This window comes from Bos taurus, chromosome 3, assembly GCF_002263795.3.
Source record: "Bos taurus isolate L1 Dominette 01449 registration number 42190680 breed Hereford chromosome 3, ARS-UCD2.0, whole genome shotgun sequence".
In the NCBI taxonomy this organism is placed as follows: Eukaryota; Metazoa; Chordata; class Mammalia; order Artiodactyla; family Bovidae; genus Bos; species Bos taurus.
In genome coordinates this window covers 54,235,094-54,254,200 of record NC_037330.1, presented here as the reverse complement: position 1 = coordinate 54,254,200, position 19,107 = coordinate 54,235,094, and the positions used below count along the sequence as shown (strand labels likewise).

Genomic DNA, 19,107 nt, shown 5'->3' with positions numbered 1-19,107 from the left:
CCAACCATCTCATCTTCTGTCACCCCCTTCTCCTCCTTCCTTCAATCCTCCCCTGCATCAGGGTCTTTTGCAATGAGTCAGGTTTTTGCATCAGGAAGCCAAAGTTTTCAAGCTTCAGCTTGAACATTATTCCTTCCAAAGAATATTCAGGGTTGATTTCCTTTAGGATTGACTGATGGGATCTGCTTGCTATCCAAGGGACTCTCAAGAGTCTTCTCCAGCACCACAGGTCAATAGCATCGGTTCTTCGGTGCTCAGCCTTCTTTATGGTCCAACTCTCACATCCATACATGACTACTGGAAAAACTATAGCTTTTACTAGATGGACCTTTGTCGGCAGAGTGATGTCTGTGTTCTTTAATACACTGTCTAGGTTTGTCACAGATTTACTTCCAAGGAACAAACACCTATTAACTTCATGGCTGAAATTACCATCTGCAGTGATTTTGAAGCCCAAGAAAATAAAAGCTGTCACTGTTTCTATTGTTTCTCCATCTATTTGCCATGAAGTGATGGGACTGGATGCCATGATATTCATTTTTTGAATGTTGAGTTTCAAGCCAGCATTTTCACTCTCCTCTTTCACTTTCATCAAGAGGCTGTTTAGTTTCTCTTTGCTTTCTGCCGTGGCATAAGGGTGGCGTCATCAGCATATCTGAGGTTATTGATATTTCTCCTGACAATCTTGATTCCACCTTGTGCTTCATCCAGCCTGGCATTTCTCATGATGTACTCTGCATATAAGTTAAATAAGCAGGGTGACAATATGCAGCCTTGACGTACTTCTTCCAAGTTGAACCAGTCCATTGTTCCACGTCCAGTACTAATTGTTGCTTCTTGTCCTGCATACAGGTTTCTCAGGAGGCAAGTAAGGTGATCTGATACTCCCATCTCTTGAAGATATTTCCACTGTTTGTTGTGATCCACACAGTCAAAGGCTTTAGCTTAGCCAATGAAACAAAAGTAGATGCTTTTCTGGAATTCCCTTGCTTTTTCTATGATACAGCAGTTGTTAACATTTGATCCTTGGTTCCTCTGCCTTTTCTAAATCAAGCTTGTACATCTGGAAGTTCACAGTTCATGCACTGTTGAAGCGTAGCTTGAAGGATTTTGAGCATTACCTTGCTAGCATGTGAAATGAGTGACATTGTGTGGTAGTTTGAACATTCTTTGGCAGTGCCCTTCTTTGGGACTGTAATGAAAACTGACCTTTTCCAGCCCTGTGGCCACTGTTGAATCTGCCAAATTTGCTGATATATTGAGTGCAGCACTTTATTAGCATCATCTTTTATTTTTGAAATAGCTCAGCCAAATTTGCTGATATACTGAGTGCAGCACTTTAATAGCATCATCTTTTATTTTTGAAATAGCTCAGCTGGAGTTCCATCACCTCCATTAGCTTTGTTTGTAGTAATGTTTCCTAAAGTCCACTTGACTTCACACTCCAGGATGTCTGGCTCTAGGTGAGCGACCACACCATCGTGGTTGTCTGGGTCATTAAGACCTTTTTTGTGTATTTCTTCTGTGTATTCTTGCCTCCTCTTCTTAATCTCTTCTGCTTCTGTTATGTCCATACTGTTTCTGTCCTTTATTGTGCCCATCAGTGCATGAAATGTTCTCTGGTGTCTCTAATTTTCTAGAAGAGATCTCTAGTCTTTCCCATTCTATTGCTTTCCTCTATTTCTTTGTATTGTTCACTTAATTGAAAGGCAAAGGAGAAAAGGAAATATATACCGATCTGAATGCAGAGTTCCAAAGAATAGCAAGGAAGGATAAGAAAGGTTTCTTTTCTTTTATGTATTTTTTTAATTGAAAGATAATTGCTTTACAGAATTTTGTTGTTTTCTGTCAAACCTCAACATGAAGGAAAGGCTTCTTAAGTGAACAATTCAAAGAAATAGAGGAAAACAATAGAGTAGGAAAGACTAGAGGTTTCTTCAAGAAAATTAGAGAAACCAAGGGAAAATTTCTTGCAAAGATGGGCACAATCCAGCTTTACAAATATTAAAGGGACTTCTCTAGGCAGGAAACACAAGAGAAGAAAAGGATCTACAAAAATAAACCGAATACAATTAAGAAAATGGCAACAGAATTATATATATCAATAATTACTTTAAATGTAAATGGATTAAATGCACCAACGAAAAGGCATAAACTGGCTGGGCTGATGAAAACATGTGCATGTACCCACTTCCACTTACCACATCACTCTACTTAGCCCCCCAAATTGTATGTAATTATTTTATACTGTTAGGTTAATCATGTTTTATTATGGCTTGCAATTGTAATTACCTTTTATTTTTTGTCTGGTTATTGATTGTGAAAACTGATACACATCTTTTATTTTTGTGATTATGTAACTATTATTCCCTTAATACTATTGTATCATGCTGCTGCTGCTAAGTCACTTCAGTCGTGTCCGACTCTGTGCGACCCCATAGACGGCAGCCCACCAGGCTCCCCCATCCCCGGGATTCTCCAGGCAAGAACACTGGAGGGGGTTGCCATTTCCTTCTCCAATGCATGAAAGTGAAAAGTGAAAGTGAAGTCTTTCGGTCCTATCCGATTCTTAGCGACCCCATGGACTACAGCCTACCAAGCTCTTCCATCCATGGGATTTTCCAGTCAAGAGTACTGGAGTGGGGTGCCATTGTCTTCTCCAACAACAACAAAAAATAACATAATTCTATATCAGTGCAATTACCATTTAATAGAAAACCTGTAATCACTTATTAAAATCCAGATGCATATCAGAATTATCTTGTAATTTTTTGAAAAATACAAATGCCCAGGTATTGCTTTTTTTTTTTTTCCAAAGCTTTAGATGTGTTTCTAATGAACAGTCATATTTAATAACAACTGGACTATATGATGATATTTTACTTTTCTCTAGTTTCACCTTTTCTATTTCATATTCAGTGCTCCCATTTGGTTTAGTTTATGCTTTCCAATTTTTCTGTCTCTTTTTTTTATGTTTTTTCTAAAGTCCTTATCAAGAACAGCAGAAAAACTTTTGTATATATATGTGTATATATATATAATACATAATGTGTATTATATATATATATATATATATTTTTTAGAAAACTTATAAATTTTTGTCTGGCTAAAAATCATGACATTTTGATTCCATTTGTTTGGCTTACTATAAATAGAGTCCTATATTTCTACTTTATATTCACTCAAAACTTTGATATAGTTCCATGTATTTTGGCAGACGCATGCCAGCTGCAACATACCACGTAGAAGTGTGGCTGAGAGGAGCTATCCCACGCCCAAGGTCAGGGGCAGTGACCGAGAATGCCAGGCTGTGAAGGCACAGGAGCGGCCTAGAGGAGCTATCCCATGCCCGAGGTCAGGGGAGGCAGCTGACAGGAGCAACCCCACGTCCAAGAAGCAGCGGCTGCGTGGGCGCAGGAGGGCTGAGAGGAGCTACTCCACATTCAAGGTCAGGAGAGGCGGCTGTAAGGAGATACCCCTCATCCAAGGTAAGGAGCAGTAGCTGTGCTTTGCTGGAGCACCCATGAGCAGATACCCCAAGTCCAAGGTAAGAGAAACCAAGTAAGATGGTAGGTGTGAGAGGGCATTAGAGAGCAGACACACTGAAACCACAATCACAGAAAACTAGTCAATCTGATCACATGAACCACAGCCTTGTCTAACTCAATTGAACTAAGCCATGCTGTGTGGGGCCACCCAAGATGAGCGGTCATGCTGTAGAGGTCTGACAGAATTTGGTCCACTGGAGAAGGGAATGGCAAACCACTTCAGTATTCTTGCCTTGAGAACCCCATGAACAGTATGAAAAGGCAAAATGATAGGATACTGAAAGAGGAACTCCTCAGGTCGGTAGGTGCCCATATGCTACCAGAGATCAGTGGAGAAATAACTCCAGAAAGAATGAAGGGTTGGAGCCAAAGCAAAAACAACACCCACTTGTGGATGTTACTGGTGATGGAAGCAAGTTACGATGCTGTAAAGAGCAATATTGCATAGGAACCTGGAATGTCAAGTCCATGAAATAAGGCAAATTGGAAATGGTCAAATAGAAGGCAAGAGTGAACGTCAATATTCTAGGAATCAGCAAACTAAAATGGACTGGAATGGGTGAATTTAACTTCGATGACCATTATATCTACTACTGTGGGCAGGAATCCCTCAGAAGAAATGGAGTAGCCATCATGGTCACCAAAAGAGTTCAAAATGCAGTACTTGGATGCAATCTCAAAAACGACAGAATGTCATTTCGTTTCCAAGGCAAACCATTCAACATCACGGTAATCCAAGCCTACAACCCAACCAGTAACACTGAAGAACCTGAAGTAGAACGGTTCTATGAAGACCTCCAAGACCTTTTAGAACTAACACCCAAAAAAGATGTCCTTTTCATTATAGGTGCCTGGAATGCAAAAGTAGGAAGTCAAGAAACACCTGGAGTAACAGGCAAATTTGGCCATGGAGTACAGAATGAGGCAGGGTGAAGGCTAATAGAGTTTTGCCAAGAGAACGCACTGGTCATAGCAAACACCCTCTTCCAACAACAAAGATAAGACTCTACACATGGACATTACCAGATGGTCAACACGAAAATCAGATTGATTATATTCTTTGCAGTCAAAGATGGAGAAGCTCTATACAGTCAGCAAAAACAAGACCGGGAGCTGACTGGCTTAGATCATGAACACCTTATGGCCAAATTCAGACTTAAATGGAAGAAAGTAGGGAAAACCACTACACCATTCAGGTATGACCTAAATCAAATCCCTTATGTATATTTAGTGGAAGTGAGAAATAGATTGAAGGGACTAGATCTGATAGAGAGAGTGCCTGATGAACAATGGACAGAGGTTCATGACATTGTACAGGAGACAGGGATCAAGACCATCCCCATGGAAATGAAATGCAAAAAAGCAAAATGGCTGTATGAGGAGGCCTTACAAATAGCTGTGAAGAGAAGAGAAGTGAAAAGCAAAGGAGAAAAGGAAAGATAAAAGCATCTGATAGCAGAGTTCTAAAGAATAGCAAGGAGAGATAAGAAAGCCTTCCTCAGCTATCAATGCAAAGAAATAGATGAAAATAACAGAATGGGAAAGGCTAGAGATCTCTTCAAGAAAATTAGAGATACCAAGGGAACATTTCATGCAAAGATGGGTTTGATAAAGGACAGAAATGGTACAGACCTAACCGAAGCAGAAGATATTAAGAAGAGGTGGCAAGAATACAGAGGAGAACTGTACAAAAAAGATCTTCACAAGCCAGATAATCACGATGGTGTGATCACTCACCTACAGCCAGACATCCTGGAATGTGAAGTCAAGTAGGCCTTAGAAAGCATTCCTACAAACAAAGCTAGTGGAGGTGATGGAATTTCAGTTGAGCTATTTCAAATCCTGGAAGATGATGCTGTGAAAGTGCTGCACTCAATATGCCAGCAAATTTGGAAAACTCAGCAGTGGCCACAGGACTGGAAAAGGTCAGTTTTCATTCCAATCCCAAAGTAAACCAATGCCAAAGCATGCTCAAACTACCACACAATTGCACTCATCTCACATGCTAGTAAAGTAATGCTCAAAATTTTCCAAGCCAGGCTTCAGCAATACATGAACCATGAAATTTGAATGTTCAAGTTGGTTTTAGAAAAGGCAGAGGAACCAGAGATCAAATTGCCAACATCCGCTGGATCATGGAAAAAGCAAGAGAGTTCCAGAAAAACATCTATTTCTGCATTATTGACTATGCCAAAGCCTTTGACTGTATGGATCACAATAAACTGTGGAAAATTCTGAAAGAGATGGGAATAACAGACCACCTGATCTGTCTCTTGAGAAACCTATATGCACATCAGGAAGCAACAGTTAGAACTGGACATGGAACAACAGACTGGTTCCAAATAGGAAAAGGAGTACATCAAGGCTGTATATTGTCACCCTGCTTATTTAACTTCTATGCAGAGTACATCATGAGAAATGCTGGGCTGGAAGAAGCACAAGCTGGAATCAAGATTGCCGGGAGAAATATCAATAACCTCAGATACGCAGATGACACCGCCATTATGGCAGAAAGTGAAAAGGAACTAAAAAGCCTCTTGATGAAAGTCAAAAAGGAGAGTGAAAAAGTTGGCTTAAAGCTCAACATTCAGAAAACAAAGATCATGGCGTCTGGTCCCATCATTTCATGGGAAATAGATGGGGAAACAGTGGAAACAGTGTCAGGCTTTATTTTTTTGGCTCCATAATCACTACAGATGGTGACTGCAGCCATGAAATTAAAAGACGCTTACTCCTTGGAAGAAAGGTTATGACCAACCTAGATAGCATATTCAAAAGCAGAGATATTATTTTGCCAACAAAGCCCCATCTAGTCAAGGCTATGGTTTTTCCATGGTCATGTATGGATGTGAGAGTTGAACTGTGAAGAAAGCTGAGCGCCAAAGAATTGATGCTTTTGAACTGTGGTGTTGGAGAAGACTCTTGAGAGTCCCTTGGACTGCAAGGAGATCCAACCAGTCCATTCTGAAGGAGATCAGTCCTCGGTGTTCACTGGAAGGACTGATGTTAAAGCTGAAACTCCAATACTTTGGCCCCCTCATGCAAAGAGTTGACTCACTGGAAAAGACCCTGATGCTGGGAGGGATTGGGGGCAGGAGGAGAAGGGGACAACAGAGGATGAGATGGATGGATGGCATCATCGACCCGATGCACATGAGTTTGGGTGAACTCTGTGAGTTGGTGATGGACAGGGAGGCCTGGTGTGCTGTGATTCATTGGGTCACAAAGAGACACGACTGAGCGACTCAACTGAACTGAACTGATTTTGGCATCTGCTAGAAGTCTGTGTGTGCTTAGTTGCTCAGTCATGTCCAACTCTTTGCTACCTGCTGCCTGCCAGGCTCCTCTGTCCATTGAATTCTCCAGGCCAGAATACTGGAGTGGGTAGCCATTCCCTTCTCCAGGGTATTTTTTGGATCCAGGGATTTAACCCAGGTCTCCTGCATTATAGGCAGCTTCTTTACTGTCTGAATCACCAGAAAAGTTTATTATCTTAGTTGTTTTTTAAAAAGAAGTTTTTTGAATGAGGCTTGAAACTTCTAATCCAATTCTGAGAATATAAAGAAATACTATGGTGTAAAACAAAAAAATTGAAATTAAACATGTGATATAGTATTATTAACTAAAGTTCAGATTTTGTTCAAATTTCACAAAACTTTATGCTTGTGTCCCTTGTTTTCATACCTTATTCAGGACTCCACATAGTATTTAACTGCCTTGAGCAGCTTCAGCTGCATGTAACAAATTCTGGCAAATTCTCTTTTCATTTTTATTCTATTACAAATATTTTCTAGTTTTCCTTGTTATGGCCTTTTGGATATATCCATCATTTAAAAGTGGACATTAAATTTCTAAACCCATGGAATTTTTTAAGTATCTTTGATATTAATTTCTCATTTTGATACCAAATTCTCATTTAAATGCTTTCTGCTCTGCAACCACCCTCTGTGTTTTTTGCAGTCTCCTAAGTTTATTGAGTATTTCAATGGCTAAGTCAAATATCTATCTTGCTAAATGTCACAGTGCAATTATAAGTATGTGAGTTATTTTAACATATCTTTTGATATTGGTCTCCAACATAATTCCACAATGATAAAAGAACAGACTCTATGAGTTCAATACCTTTATACCATGACTCTTTTGCACCTGATCTTACATCCCTGGATAAGTTCCAGTGTCTCCTAGTTTATAATCTATGGGAACTTGGATAGAATTTGTATTCTACTGTTTTGTGAAAATTGTATAACTCTTAGTTATGTTGAATTGGTTCATAGTGCTTTTCAGGTCTACTATATCCTTCACCTTTTCTGAATATTCCTTCCATTAATTTTCAAGTGTTTAATATTGAAGCTCCAACTAAAATCTTATCTACTTAAAATTATTTATAATATGTAGTGGTACTATATGTAGCTTTCTTCTGTATTTTCCAGATCTCCTATAAATGTGTTATCATATTTTCACAATTTAAAAATAAAAATGAAAGAGGAAAAAGAGTAGAGAAGATTCTCTGCCTTACCTTCTCCACATTGCCCAGGCCCTCAGTGTCCAGAAGGACCAGGGTGTGGTTCTCCTTGGACGGGTGGGGCACACACCACATCCAGATGCCTTTGGTTTCAGACCTCACTGTGGAGCCCAGACGGAAACCTGCACAGAAAGAATGCAATGCACAATAAGAGCAGATAGTCCAGGCTGCCCATGGGTTACTTTGGGTAAAATTGTCGAAATGTGAGTGCGTGGCTGGGGGAAATGTGTTTTTATTTCAGCAAGGACTGTCAGCTCCAATGTTTACACATGCTCAGGACCTTCCCAAGAAATATTTCTTGTCCTCTATTCACCTCATAACATTAATGGCTCATACTGTGTCACATTCCAGAATTAATGTGAACTCTATTAACCTTTCTATTTTTATCAGTTCCATATCCTCCACTTTCTGATAGAGTCCCAACAGTGAGAGGTACCAGAAAGAGAGCAGAAGTCAGGCGCCTGTTCCCTTGGCTCCCACCCTGGTGAGCCATGGTGTCCTAGTACCTCTGTTTCTCTGCCTTCGTCGCATCTCCTTTCATTTAGCTCCATCCAGTTGTTCTGGTCTCTGTCACATTCTGGAATCCACTAACTGCCTCTTCACCCTAGAGGAATTATAAAGGCTCCCTGGCCATTGTTTCTGCCACCCTCTGAGTGCTTCTGCTTCCTTCAGAAAAATGGAGTGGTTCCTTTTTCTCTGCTTGGGCCCTTGTAATTGTCACTCCATTTACGGTTACCTGTTAAGTGGATCATCTGTGTCCTTCCAGGTTCTGAACTAATACATTAGCTTTTGTTAAATTGTTTTTTCCCTCCTCATTTTCCCTGTATTTTCCTCATTTTTATTCTCTTCAAAAAATGATGAAATCTTTGTTCATTGACTTGGGTGGGGATAAAATAGCAGGGGATTAGAAAAGATGAGTGAGAATTGTTTGCCCTTCTTTCTAAGGCTTAAACCAACAGGAAGTGATTATGTGAGATAATGGGCTTCCCTGTTAGTTCAGACGGTAAAGAATCTGCCTGCAATGCAGGAGACCTGGGTTAGATCCCTGGGTTGGGAAGATCCCCTGGAGAAGGGAATGACAACCCACTCCAGTATCCCTACTTGGAGAATTCCATGCACAGAGGAATCTGATGGGCTACAGTCCATGGATCACAGAGCCTGACAGGACTGAGCAACTAACACACATATGTGTAAGAAAGCAAAATATGTCTTATCTATAGTCCAAGATTTTGACTGTCTGCCAGATGCCAATGCTCCCTTCAACTGAGAATAGAAATGGATATGGTGAAATGCCTCGGGGATCATGGCTTAGGCCATTCAATTGCCATGTTCTGTGTATTCTGCTCTAGTGGGTATAAGACCTGAGATGATCTGTACTCTTCTACATCGTGATGCATTTGACTGCTTCCTGATTAATACAGAGCAGTCTGACATCCCAGTTCCCCCAGGGAGAAAGGCAGGGTATAACTGAAATTCGTCACAGTCAGTTATGTGAGGTAAAGGAGAGACAAAGAATAGTAAGAAGGTGACAGTAGTGAGCTGCTTCTGCTAGTGAACTTTGCTGCTGCTACTGCTGCTAAGTCGCTTCAGTCGTGTCCGACTCTGTGCAACCCCATAGACGGAAGCCCACCAGGCTCCCCCGCCCCTGGGATTCTCCAGGCAAGAACACTGGAGTGGGTTGCCATTTCCTTCTCCAATGCATGAAAGTGAAAAGTGAAAAGGAAGTCGTTCAGTCGTGTCTGACTCCTAGCAACCCCATGGACTACAGCCTACCAGGTTCCTCCATCCATGGGATTTTCCAGGCAAGAGTACTGGAGTGGGGTGCCATTGCCTTCTCCAAGTAAACTTTGACTGGGTACCAGTTTTGCTTGTTTGTTTTTTTGTTGTTCTTCTTGTCATTTAATTGGGATAGCAGTGCCACAATTCAAGTTCTTTAAAACATAACCAGATGAAGGATTTCCTTAGTAATGGAAATCACCTCCTTATTACCTGATGTTATCTTGAATAAATAAAAAGGAATATTGTTGAAACACCTTGACTGTTCAAACATCTTGGCTGATATCATTTCTTAGAGTTCTCAAATCTTTAATCACCCAAAAAATTGACCTATTAAGTATTTTAGCCTGGCAAAGAAAAAGTGCTCTCCCCTGACTGCTAGTTAAGAATTCTTTAAAAGAAAGACAAATATAAAATGTTTAATTTGAGGCCAATGGGAGACTGTAAGCAAAAAGAAAGAGGAAGATGGGAAGAAGTCTATCTACAAGTACTACTTACTTGTAGTGAGGCAAGTAATGTTCAACTGTACAAACACCAGATCAGCCAAAGCTAAAAAAGTCTACAAAATTTTCCTCATTCTGACACCACTGGTGAACTAGAAAGGTCTTTAAAGATAAAATAGTAAAACCAACTTATTGTATAGATGAGAAAGTGAAACCAAATTGGTCATTTCTCTGTGTTTAATTAAAATCCATATCACTACCTTGTTAAAAAAAATAAAAATAAAAATAAAAAAATAAAATAAAAAAGTCTTACCAATTTTTATGATGATGTGGAGAATTCCAGTTACTGCTAATATGTACATAAATTGCACATGAAACTTGAAAAACTGTTTAATATTATCTTGAAAGCCTGAAAACATATGGACTCCATGACCCAGCAATGGCACTTCTGAGTATATTAAACAAGGGTAGCTAGTGTACACGTGCATCAGGATATAGATACAGGAATATTCACAACAGTGAACCCATAAAAGTTGGAGCTACAAATAATACCAGTGTTCATCATCAATGAGTGAATAAATAAAATTTCCTATCCTCTGTCAATAGCATACTCTACAGTGGTGAATATACATGAATTATAGATGTGTATGACAAACTAGATGACCCACATAAACTTCTTGTTGAGCTGAAGAAGCAAGATCCCCATTAAGTTTGAGCAGTGCTTAACAAATGCAGAAACATTTGTTTAATACAAAGCCATTTTTAAAAAGGAAGAATGAAAGAATGCACCATGAAAGTCAAAACATGGGTGAGATTTAGTGAAGGTATGAGAGGGCATGATTTGGGCTTTTGGGTGTTAAAGCATTTCTCGATCTGTGTACTGATTACACAGATGATCACTTTAGGTTTATCACCTTTATTGTGTGTGTGTGTGTGTGTATATATATATATATATACACACACACACATATGTCTTATGCACTGTTCTATATGTATTATAGTTCAGGTAATAGAAAAGACTAAGTAGAGAAACAGGGATATAATTTACCAAAGCTTGGAAATAAGGAAATTAAATGAAGCAAAAAAAGTGGATGGTAGCCTCATTGAGATATGGGAGTTTTAGGAATTCATCTGCCTGTATTTCTTTACATCTCTTCTAAAAAACAGAGCGTTTGAACAACTTTTGTGTGCTATTTGAAATAACCCTGTCGTTTAGGGCAAAAGTGATGAAGGAGAAAGGAAAGGAGTCATTTTTGAAGATGAACCCTTGAGAAGATGGCAGTAGATGGGATTGGGATAAATAAGGCGGATATTTTGATGGGCCTGTGAACTCTCCATTACTGGATAAAAGAGGGAACATTGTGGAGAGACAGGTTTGGAGATACAAATTCAGTGGTGAGAATTAAGAATTTGTTTTCAGTGGGGGGAGTTAGGCTCTTCCTTAACAGGGCACTAGAGGAGGATGATCAGCAGCCTGTATTATCACTGCTTCCCAGCAAATGGTCCTGAACAATACTCACCGTGGTTCTGTCCTGCCAGGCGGTTCATCAAGTAGGACTTTCCTGTCTGATACAGCCCTGTGATGGCCACCACCACCAGAGGCTGAGATATCTGGTGAAGAATCTTCAGTGCTTTGGGATTTACTGATAGTTGACTTTTCCGGTTTTCCACCAGATAGATGGGGTCCATTTTGATAGATCCAGATGCCATGAGAACCTGTAACCCAGAGGAACAGCTCAGTAGACTATAAGATCTGGAAGTCATCTCTCACAGTGTACATCAGCCTTCTGTTTGTGGAACTTATATATCAATTCTCCATGCTTTGCATGTTTCTAAAAGGTAAGTATTTAGCCAACCTGGGTCAAGGCTTGTACAAGTAAATTATGGAAATTATCTTATTGATCTTTAAATGAACTCTAAAACAACCTTGGCTGCATGAGCCCTACAGTGAACAGAATGAGAAAACAAAGTATTGATGATGGAACCTTGAAAACACTAACATTTGGGGATAAGTAGAGGCAGATGGGACATGAAGGAGATGAGGAGTGATCAGAGATGATTTCTGGAGTGTCAGAATGATTTGGTCACTCATTAATTGTACAAATATTCACTGAGAACCTACCATGTGCTGAACACGGTTCTAGGGGCTCAGTATCAAACTGAAGAAAATGGATAGAAACCTCTGCCTCATGGTACTCTATTCTAGTGGAGGAAACAAATAATATAGAAAGTAAAACCAAAAAATATATATGTAAGGCTTGTACATGCTCAGCCATATCCAACTCTTTACCACCCCATGGACTGTAGCTTGCTAGGTTTCTCTGTCCTTGGGATTTTCCAGGCAAGAATACTGGAGTGGATTGCCCTTTACTACTCCAAGAGATCTTCCCAACCCAGGGAGCAAACCCATGTCTTCTGCATTGGTAGGCAGATTCTTTAACACTGAGCCACCTGGGAAGCCCTATATGTACATGAGATGGTAGTAAAGCATCAGAAGGAAATGAACAAGCAACAGCCTATGGAACACTTGGGGTTGAATTTATGGAGAGAGTATCTAGGGAAGATCTTGACAATAAAGGAAGGATTAAGGTGATCAGTGTCCTCATCCTTTGATGAGAACAGACAGATTCAGGGAAGCAGTGGGAGCAGGAACAGGCTGGAAGAGGAGGGACTGTGAGAGAAAGAAATTGAGATAAAGAATGCAGCTTTCTCTCAAAAAACACAACAGAATTTAAGGTACCTACACAATGTTGTGTGTGTAAGAATTAATTTATTAACAGAAATTGTAGGACATTTCTTAAGCAGATAGAGAAGAGAAACAAGAAACCAGGGTGTTGTCAGATCTGCCTAGATATGTCAGAGTCTCACATCTGGGCTAGCTACTACTTTAAATAATTTCATTACAATGGTAGGGTGTTTCATGATCTCAAGAGTCAGACTGCAGTAGCAGTCAGAGAGCTTGGATTGTCCCTTTATTTTCTCAAAGGCAATATTAAGCAATGTCCACATGTTGCCATACTTTACGAACTGTGTGATGACTTGGAAGATTAATTTCTCTGTGCCTCAAGTTTCTCTTCTGTAAAGTTGTGACATGAAAAGTAAAGATCAATCTGTCATTAAGGTCGTTGTTGTTCAGTTGCTAAGTTGTGTCCAACTACAGCATGCTAGGCTTCCATGTCAGTCACTGTCACCTGGTGTTTGTTCAAAATCACGTCCATTGAGTCAGTGATGCTATCTAACCATTTCATCCTCTATCATTCCTTCTCCTCCCCTCAATATTTCTGAGCATCAGGGTCTTTCTAGGCGGCATTTTGCATCAGGTGGCCAAAGTATTGGAGCTTCAGCTTCAGCATCAGTACTTCCAATGAATATTCAGGTTGATTTCCTTTAGGATTGACTGGTTTGATCTCCTTGCAGTACAAGGGACTCTCAAGAGTCTTCTCCAGCACCACAATTTGAAAGCATAAATTTTTTGGCACTCATTCTTCTTTATGGTCAAACTCTCATATCCATACATGACTACTGGATAAACCATAGCTTTGACTATACACACCTTTGTTGGCAAAGCAACCTCTCTGCCTTTTAATGTGTTGTCTAGGTTGTCATGGCTTTCTTTCCAAGGAGCAAGTGTTTTTTTGTTTGTTTGTTTGTTTCAATTTTTTTTAACTTTACAATAGTGTATTGGTTTTGCCATACATCAACATGCATCGGCCATGGATGTACATGTGTTCCCCATCCCGAACCCCCCTCCCACCTCCCTCCCTTTACCATCCCTCCGGGTCATCCCAGTGCACCAGCCCCAAGCTTCCTGTATCCTGCATCGAACCTGGACTGGCGATTCATTTCTTATATGTTATTATATATGTTTTAATGCCATTCTCCCAAATCATCCGCCCCTCCCTCTCCCTCAGAGTCCAAAAGACTGTTGTATACATCTGTGTCTCTTTTGCTGTCTCGCTTACAGGGTTGTCGTTACCATCTTTCTAAATTCCATATATATGTGTTAGTATACTGTATTGGTGTTTTTCTTTCTGGCTTACTTCACTCTGTATAATAGGCTCCAGTTTCATCCACCTCATTAGAACTGATTCAAATGTATTCTTTTTAATGGCTGAGTAATACTGCATTGTGTATATATACCACAGCTTTCTTATCCATTAATCTGCTGATGGACATCTAGGTTGCTTCCATGGCCTGGCTATTATAAACAGTACTGCGATGAACATTGGGGTACACATGTCTCTTTCAATTCTGGTTTCCTCAGTGTGTATGCCTAGCAGTGGGGTTGCTAGGTCATATGGCAGTTCTATTTCCAGTTTTTTAAGGTATCTCCACACTGTTCTCCATAGTGGCTGTACTAGTTTGCATTCCCACCAACAGTGTAAGAGGGTTCCCTTTTCTCCACACCCTCTCCAGCATTTATTGCTTGTAGACATTTGGATAGCAGCCATTCTGACTGGTGTGAAATGGTACCTCATTGTGGTTTTGATTTGCATTTCTCTGATAATGAGTGATGTTCAGCATCTTTTCATGTGTTTGTTAGCCATCTGTATGTCTTCTTTGGAGAAATGTCTATTTAGTTGTTTGGCCCATTTTTTGACTGGGTCGTTTATTTTTCTGGAATTGAGCTGCAGGAGTTGTCTGTATATTTTTGAGATTAGTTGTTTGTCAGTTGCTTCATTTGCTATTATTTTCTCCCATTCTGAAGGCTGTCTTTTAACCTTGCTTATAGTTTATTTGTTTGTTGCAAAGAAGCTTTTAATTTTAATTAGATCCCATTTGTTTATTTTTGCTTTTATTTCCAATATTCTGGGAGGTGGGTCATAGAAGATCCTGCTATGATGTATGTCAGAGAGTGTTTTGCCTATGTTCTCCTCTAAGATTTTTATAGTTTCTGGTCTTATGTTTAGATCTTTAATCCATTTTGAGTTTATTTTTGTGTATGGTGTTAGAAAGTGTTCTAGTTTCATTCTTTTACAAGTGGTTGACCAGTTTTCTCAGCACCACTTGTTAAAGAGATTGTCTTTTCTCCACTGTATATTCTTGCCTCCTTTGTCAAAGATAAGGTGTCCATAGGTGTGTGGGTTTATTAATTTCATGACTGCAGTCACTATCTGCAATCATTTTAGAGCCCATGAAAATAAAATCTGTCACTGCTTCGACTGGATGCCATGGTCTTAGTTTTCTGAATGTTGAGTTTTAAGTCAGCTTTTTCACTCTCCTCTTTCATCCTTATGAAGAGACTCTTTAGTTCCTCTTCAATTTTTGCCATTAGAGTGGTATCATCTGCATATCTGAGGCTGTTGATATTTCTTCTGGCAATCTTGATTCCAGCTTGTGATTCATCCAAACCAGCATTTTGCATGATGTACTCTGCATATACATTATGAATAAATAAGCAGGGTGTCAATATAAAGCCTTGTCATCATCCTTTCCCAATGTTGAACCAGTCCATTGTTCCATGTCCAGTTCTAATTGTTGTTTCTTGACTTGCATACATGTTTCTCAGGAGGCATTTAAGGTGGTCAGATATTCATGTCTCTTGAAGAATTCTCCACAGTTTTTTATGATCCACATAGTCAAAGGCTTTAGCATAGTCAATGAAGCAGAAGTAGATTTTTTTGTTTTGTTTTGGAATTGCCTTGCTTTTTCTATGATCCAACAGATGTTGGCAATTTGATCCCTGGTTCCTCTCCCTTTTCTAAATCCAGGTTGTACATCTGGAAGTTCTTATTTCATATATAGCTGAAGCCAAGCTTGAAGGATTTTGAGCATTACCTTGCTAGCATGTGAAATGAGAGAGACTGGACAGTAGTTTGAGCATTCTTTGGCATTGCCCTTCTTTTGGAATGGAATGAAAACTGACCTTTTCCAGTCCTGGGGCCACTGCTGGGTTTCCAAATTTGCTGATATATTGAGTGCAGCACTTTAATAGCACCACCCTTCAGGATTTGAAATGGCTCAGCTGGAATTCTATCACCTCCACTAGCTTTGTTCATAGTAATGCTTCCTAAGGCCCACTTGACTTCACACTCCAGGATATCTGACTCTAGGCGAATGATCACTCCACTGTGGTTATCTAGCACATTAAGTTTTTTTGTGTGTAGGTCTTCTGTGTATTCTTGCCACCTCTTCTTAATCTCTTCTGCTTCTCTTACATCCTTACTGCTTCTATCCTTAATTGTGCCCATGTTTGCATGAAATGGTTCTCTCAATATCTCCAATTTTCTTGAAGACATCTCTAGTCTTTACCATTCTATTGTTTTCCTCTATTTCTTTGCATTGTTCACTTAAGAAGGCCTTTTCATTTCTCCTTGTTATTCTCTGAAACTCTGCATTCAGTTGGGTTTATCTTTTCCTTTCTCCCTTGCCTTTCACATCTTTTCTTTTCACAGCTACTAGTAAGGCCTCCTCAGACAACCACTTTGCTTTCTTGCATTTCTTTTTTTTGCGGGAAAGGGGATTGTTTTCATCATTGCCTCCTGTACAATGTTATGAATCTCTGTCCATAGTTCTTCAGGTACTCTATCAGATCTAATCTTTTGAATCTCTTTATCACCTCCAGTGTATAATCAAGGGCTTCCCTGGTAGCGCAGTCAGTAAAGAATCTGCCTGCAATGCAGGAGATCTGTGTTCAATTTCTGGGTTGGGAACATCCCCTGGAGAAAGAATTGGCAACCCACTCTAGTATTCTTGCCTGGAGAATAATCCCATGCACAGAGGAGCCTGGCAGGCTACAGTCCATAGGATCACAAACCAAACCAGTGTATAATCCTAAGGGGTTTTATTTAGGTCATACCTAATGGACTAGCAGTTTTCACTACTTTCTTCAATTTAAGCCTTAACTTTTTCAATAAAGAGCTCACGATCTGAGCCACAGTCAGCTCTAGGTCTTGTTTTTGCTGACTGTATAGAGATCCTCCAATCTGGGCTGCAGAGAATATATCAGTCTGATTTCGGTATTGACTATCTGGTGATGTCCCTTCATCACGAAAAGGTTGTGATCCATGTAGGTATTGGGGTCATTAGGAGGATTACATATCTCATAATGCTTACCATACTCTTAAAGTTATACAAGCACATAGTCAATCCTATATAATTTTACAATTGTGTGTCTCTGAAGACTGGGAGGGTAATTTCTTAATGAAAGGGGAGAGTTGGCTTTGGCCTGAGAAAGTGACACTTCCTTCCCTGGTTGCAGCAGTGGGAGGACACAACCCAAGAGGAAGATGAGCAGGCTGGGAGGCCCAAGCAGTAACAACTGAGAGGGAGAATAGCAACGGGGGAAAGTCAGGCTGGAGGAGCTGAAAGCTGCCCCGAGATGTCCAAGTACCTGGACAAGTACCCAACCCTGGAGTTGGGCTGCCAGGGTTCAAACCTGAGGGTTCAAGTCACTTATGGTCTGTTGAAACCTTGAAAAAGGAACTTACGTGCAAAGCCTCCATTTTCCTACCAGTGTTATAGGAAAAACATTAATTCCTGCCTGATTCATTACTATACACATGGTAAGATATAAGTTCTCAGAAAGTTTTTAAAACTTTTCCTGCATTAATGTATGACTTCAACAGTAAATAGGTTGGACAATATGTTATAATGTATTGGTGCATTCTGTAAGTTGCAATTTGCCAAGAAATCTATCAGTCAGGAAAAAAACATGAATTTGCTCAAAAGAATTCCTCTCTAAAATTTCTCCTTCTCTCACTCTCTCTTACTCTTTTTTCTTTTTTTCTACAGTGGATGGGGACCAGAGACAGAGCAGTAAAATGACCTTTTACTGCTGTGTTAGGTGAAAATTAATAAAAGGAATCTTCACTCAAATGGAATCAGCAGGCCAGAAAGAAGACCTCTCACACAGTACCACTGGAGATCCCCAAAGAAAAAATCTTCAACAGGAGATTCTCTAGTGAGAGTCCCCAACAGGAAAAAGTATGCCTCACATCTCCTAGAAGAACCCAGGAGTACCCCAGCAACCCAGCCAAGGGAAAAGGGTCATTACCTTGAACTCTCACTTTCCTCCAATGGACTTTCTTTTAAAACAATCCTTTCCAACTTACTACTTTTCTTTATAAAATAAGACAGAGAAACTTCCTCTTTTTCTTGGTTGAATTTGCCCCATGTCTTTTGCTACAGGTTGCTTGTCCCAAATGACAATTCCCCTGCTATTCCTGAGTAAATCCATTTTTACTTGAAAAATCACTATTTTTAAGGTGAACAGATTTAAGCAACAGGAATAGTAGCATTCACTTCTGAGTCAGAATATTCATAAAGCTTTGTAGGAGACCATAAATTTACCATGTATTTTTTTTAATTAAAAATATTCTGAGGTTTTCAAACCAAGAAACTTCAAAACTAAATAGAATGAAATAGTGTTACTAGATGGCAGAAAATGATGAACAGTTTCCAGTGGTTACTATTCAGTAGAGTTATCTGAAGTGATAGTTAAAAGTACCCCACACTCTGTATTTTCAGCAAGCATCAGAAGTTATAAGAGGCAGTATTTGTACGGGCCAGGTATTACAAAAAAAAAAAAAAGCATGGTAAATAAACATGAATAGGCTTACAGTTAGTATTTTTTCATTAAGAATTGAGATTGAATTATTTCAAATAATAGTTTTGTATTATTCAAAATATTAAATGTTAAGAAAAAAAATAACCCACTGTTTATGTTAGGATTTAAATTGTCTGTGGACTACCACCAGTGCCCAGCGGGGTGCAGTCATGATGGAGGGGGCTGGAGGAGGAGACTGCACCCAGGGCTTCTGTGAGGGGGCTGGGAGTTTGGGCCCTCAGTCCTAAAAAGGACTTCAGCCCCTTTTTC

At 39.7% G+C, this 19,107-nt stretch overlaps 1 protein-coding gene across 9 annotated transcripts in view; it reads right to left on the bottom strand.

Annotated features, from left to right (window-relative positions):
- Positions 1–19,107, bottom strand: part of LOC132342100 (guanylate-binding protein 2) — a 95,137-nt gene that overhangs the window by 28,598 nt on the left and 47,432 nt on the right. For all 9 annotated transcript variants that reach the window (XR_009494064.1, XM_059885323.1, XM_015464637.3 and 6 more), the window contains 2 exons: positions 11,810–12,005; positions 8,065–8,192 (listed from right to left, as the gene is read on the bottom strand). Coding sequence is in view for 8 of the 9 variants with exons in the window: in XM_059885323.1 (XP_059741306.1) it covers positions 8,065–8,192; positions 11,810–12,005 (324 nt within the window). In the remaining variant the exon portion in view is untranslated. The remainder of the gene's footprint in view (positions 1–8,064; positions 8,193–11,809; positions 12,006–19,107) is intronic.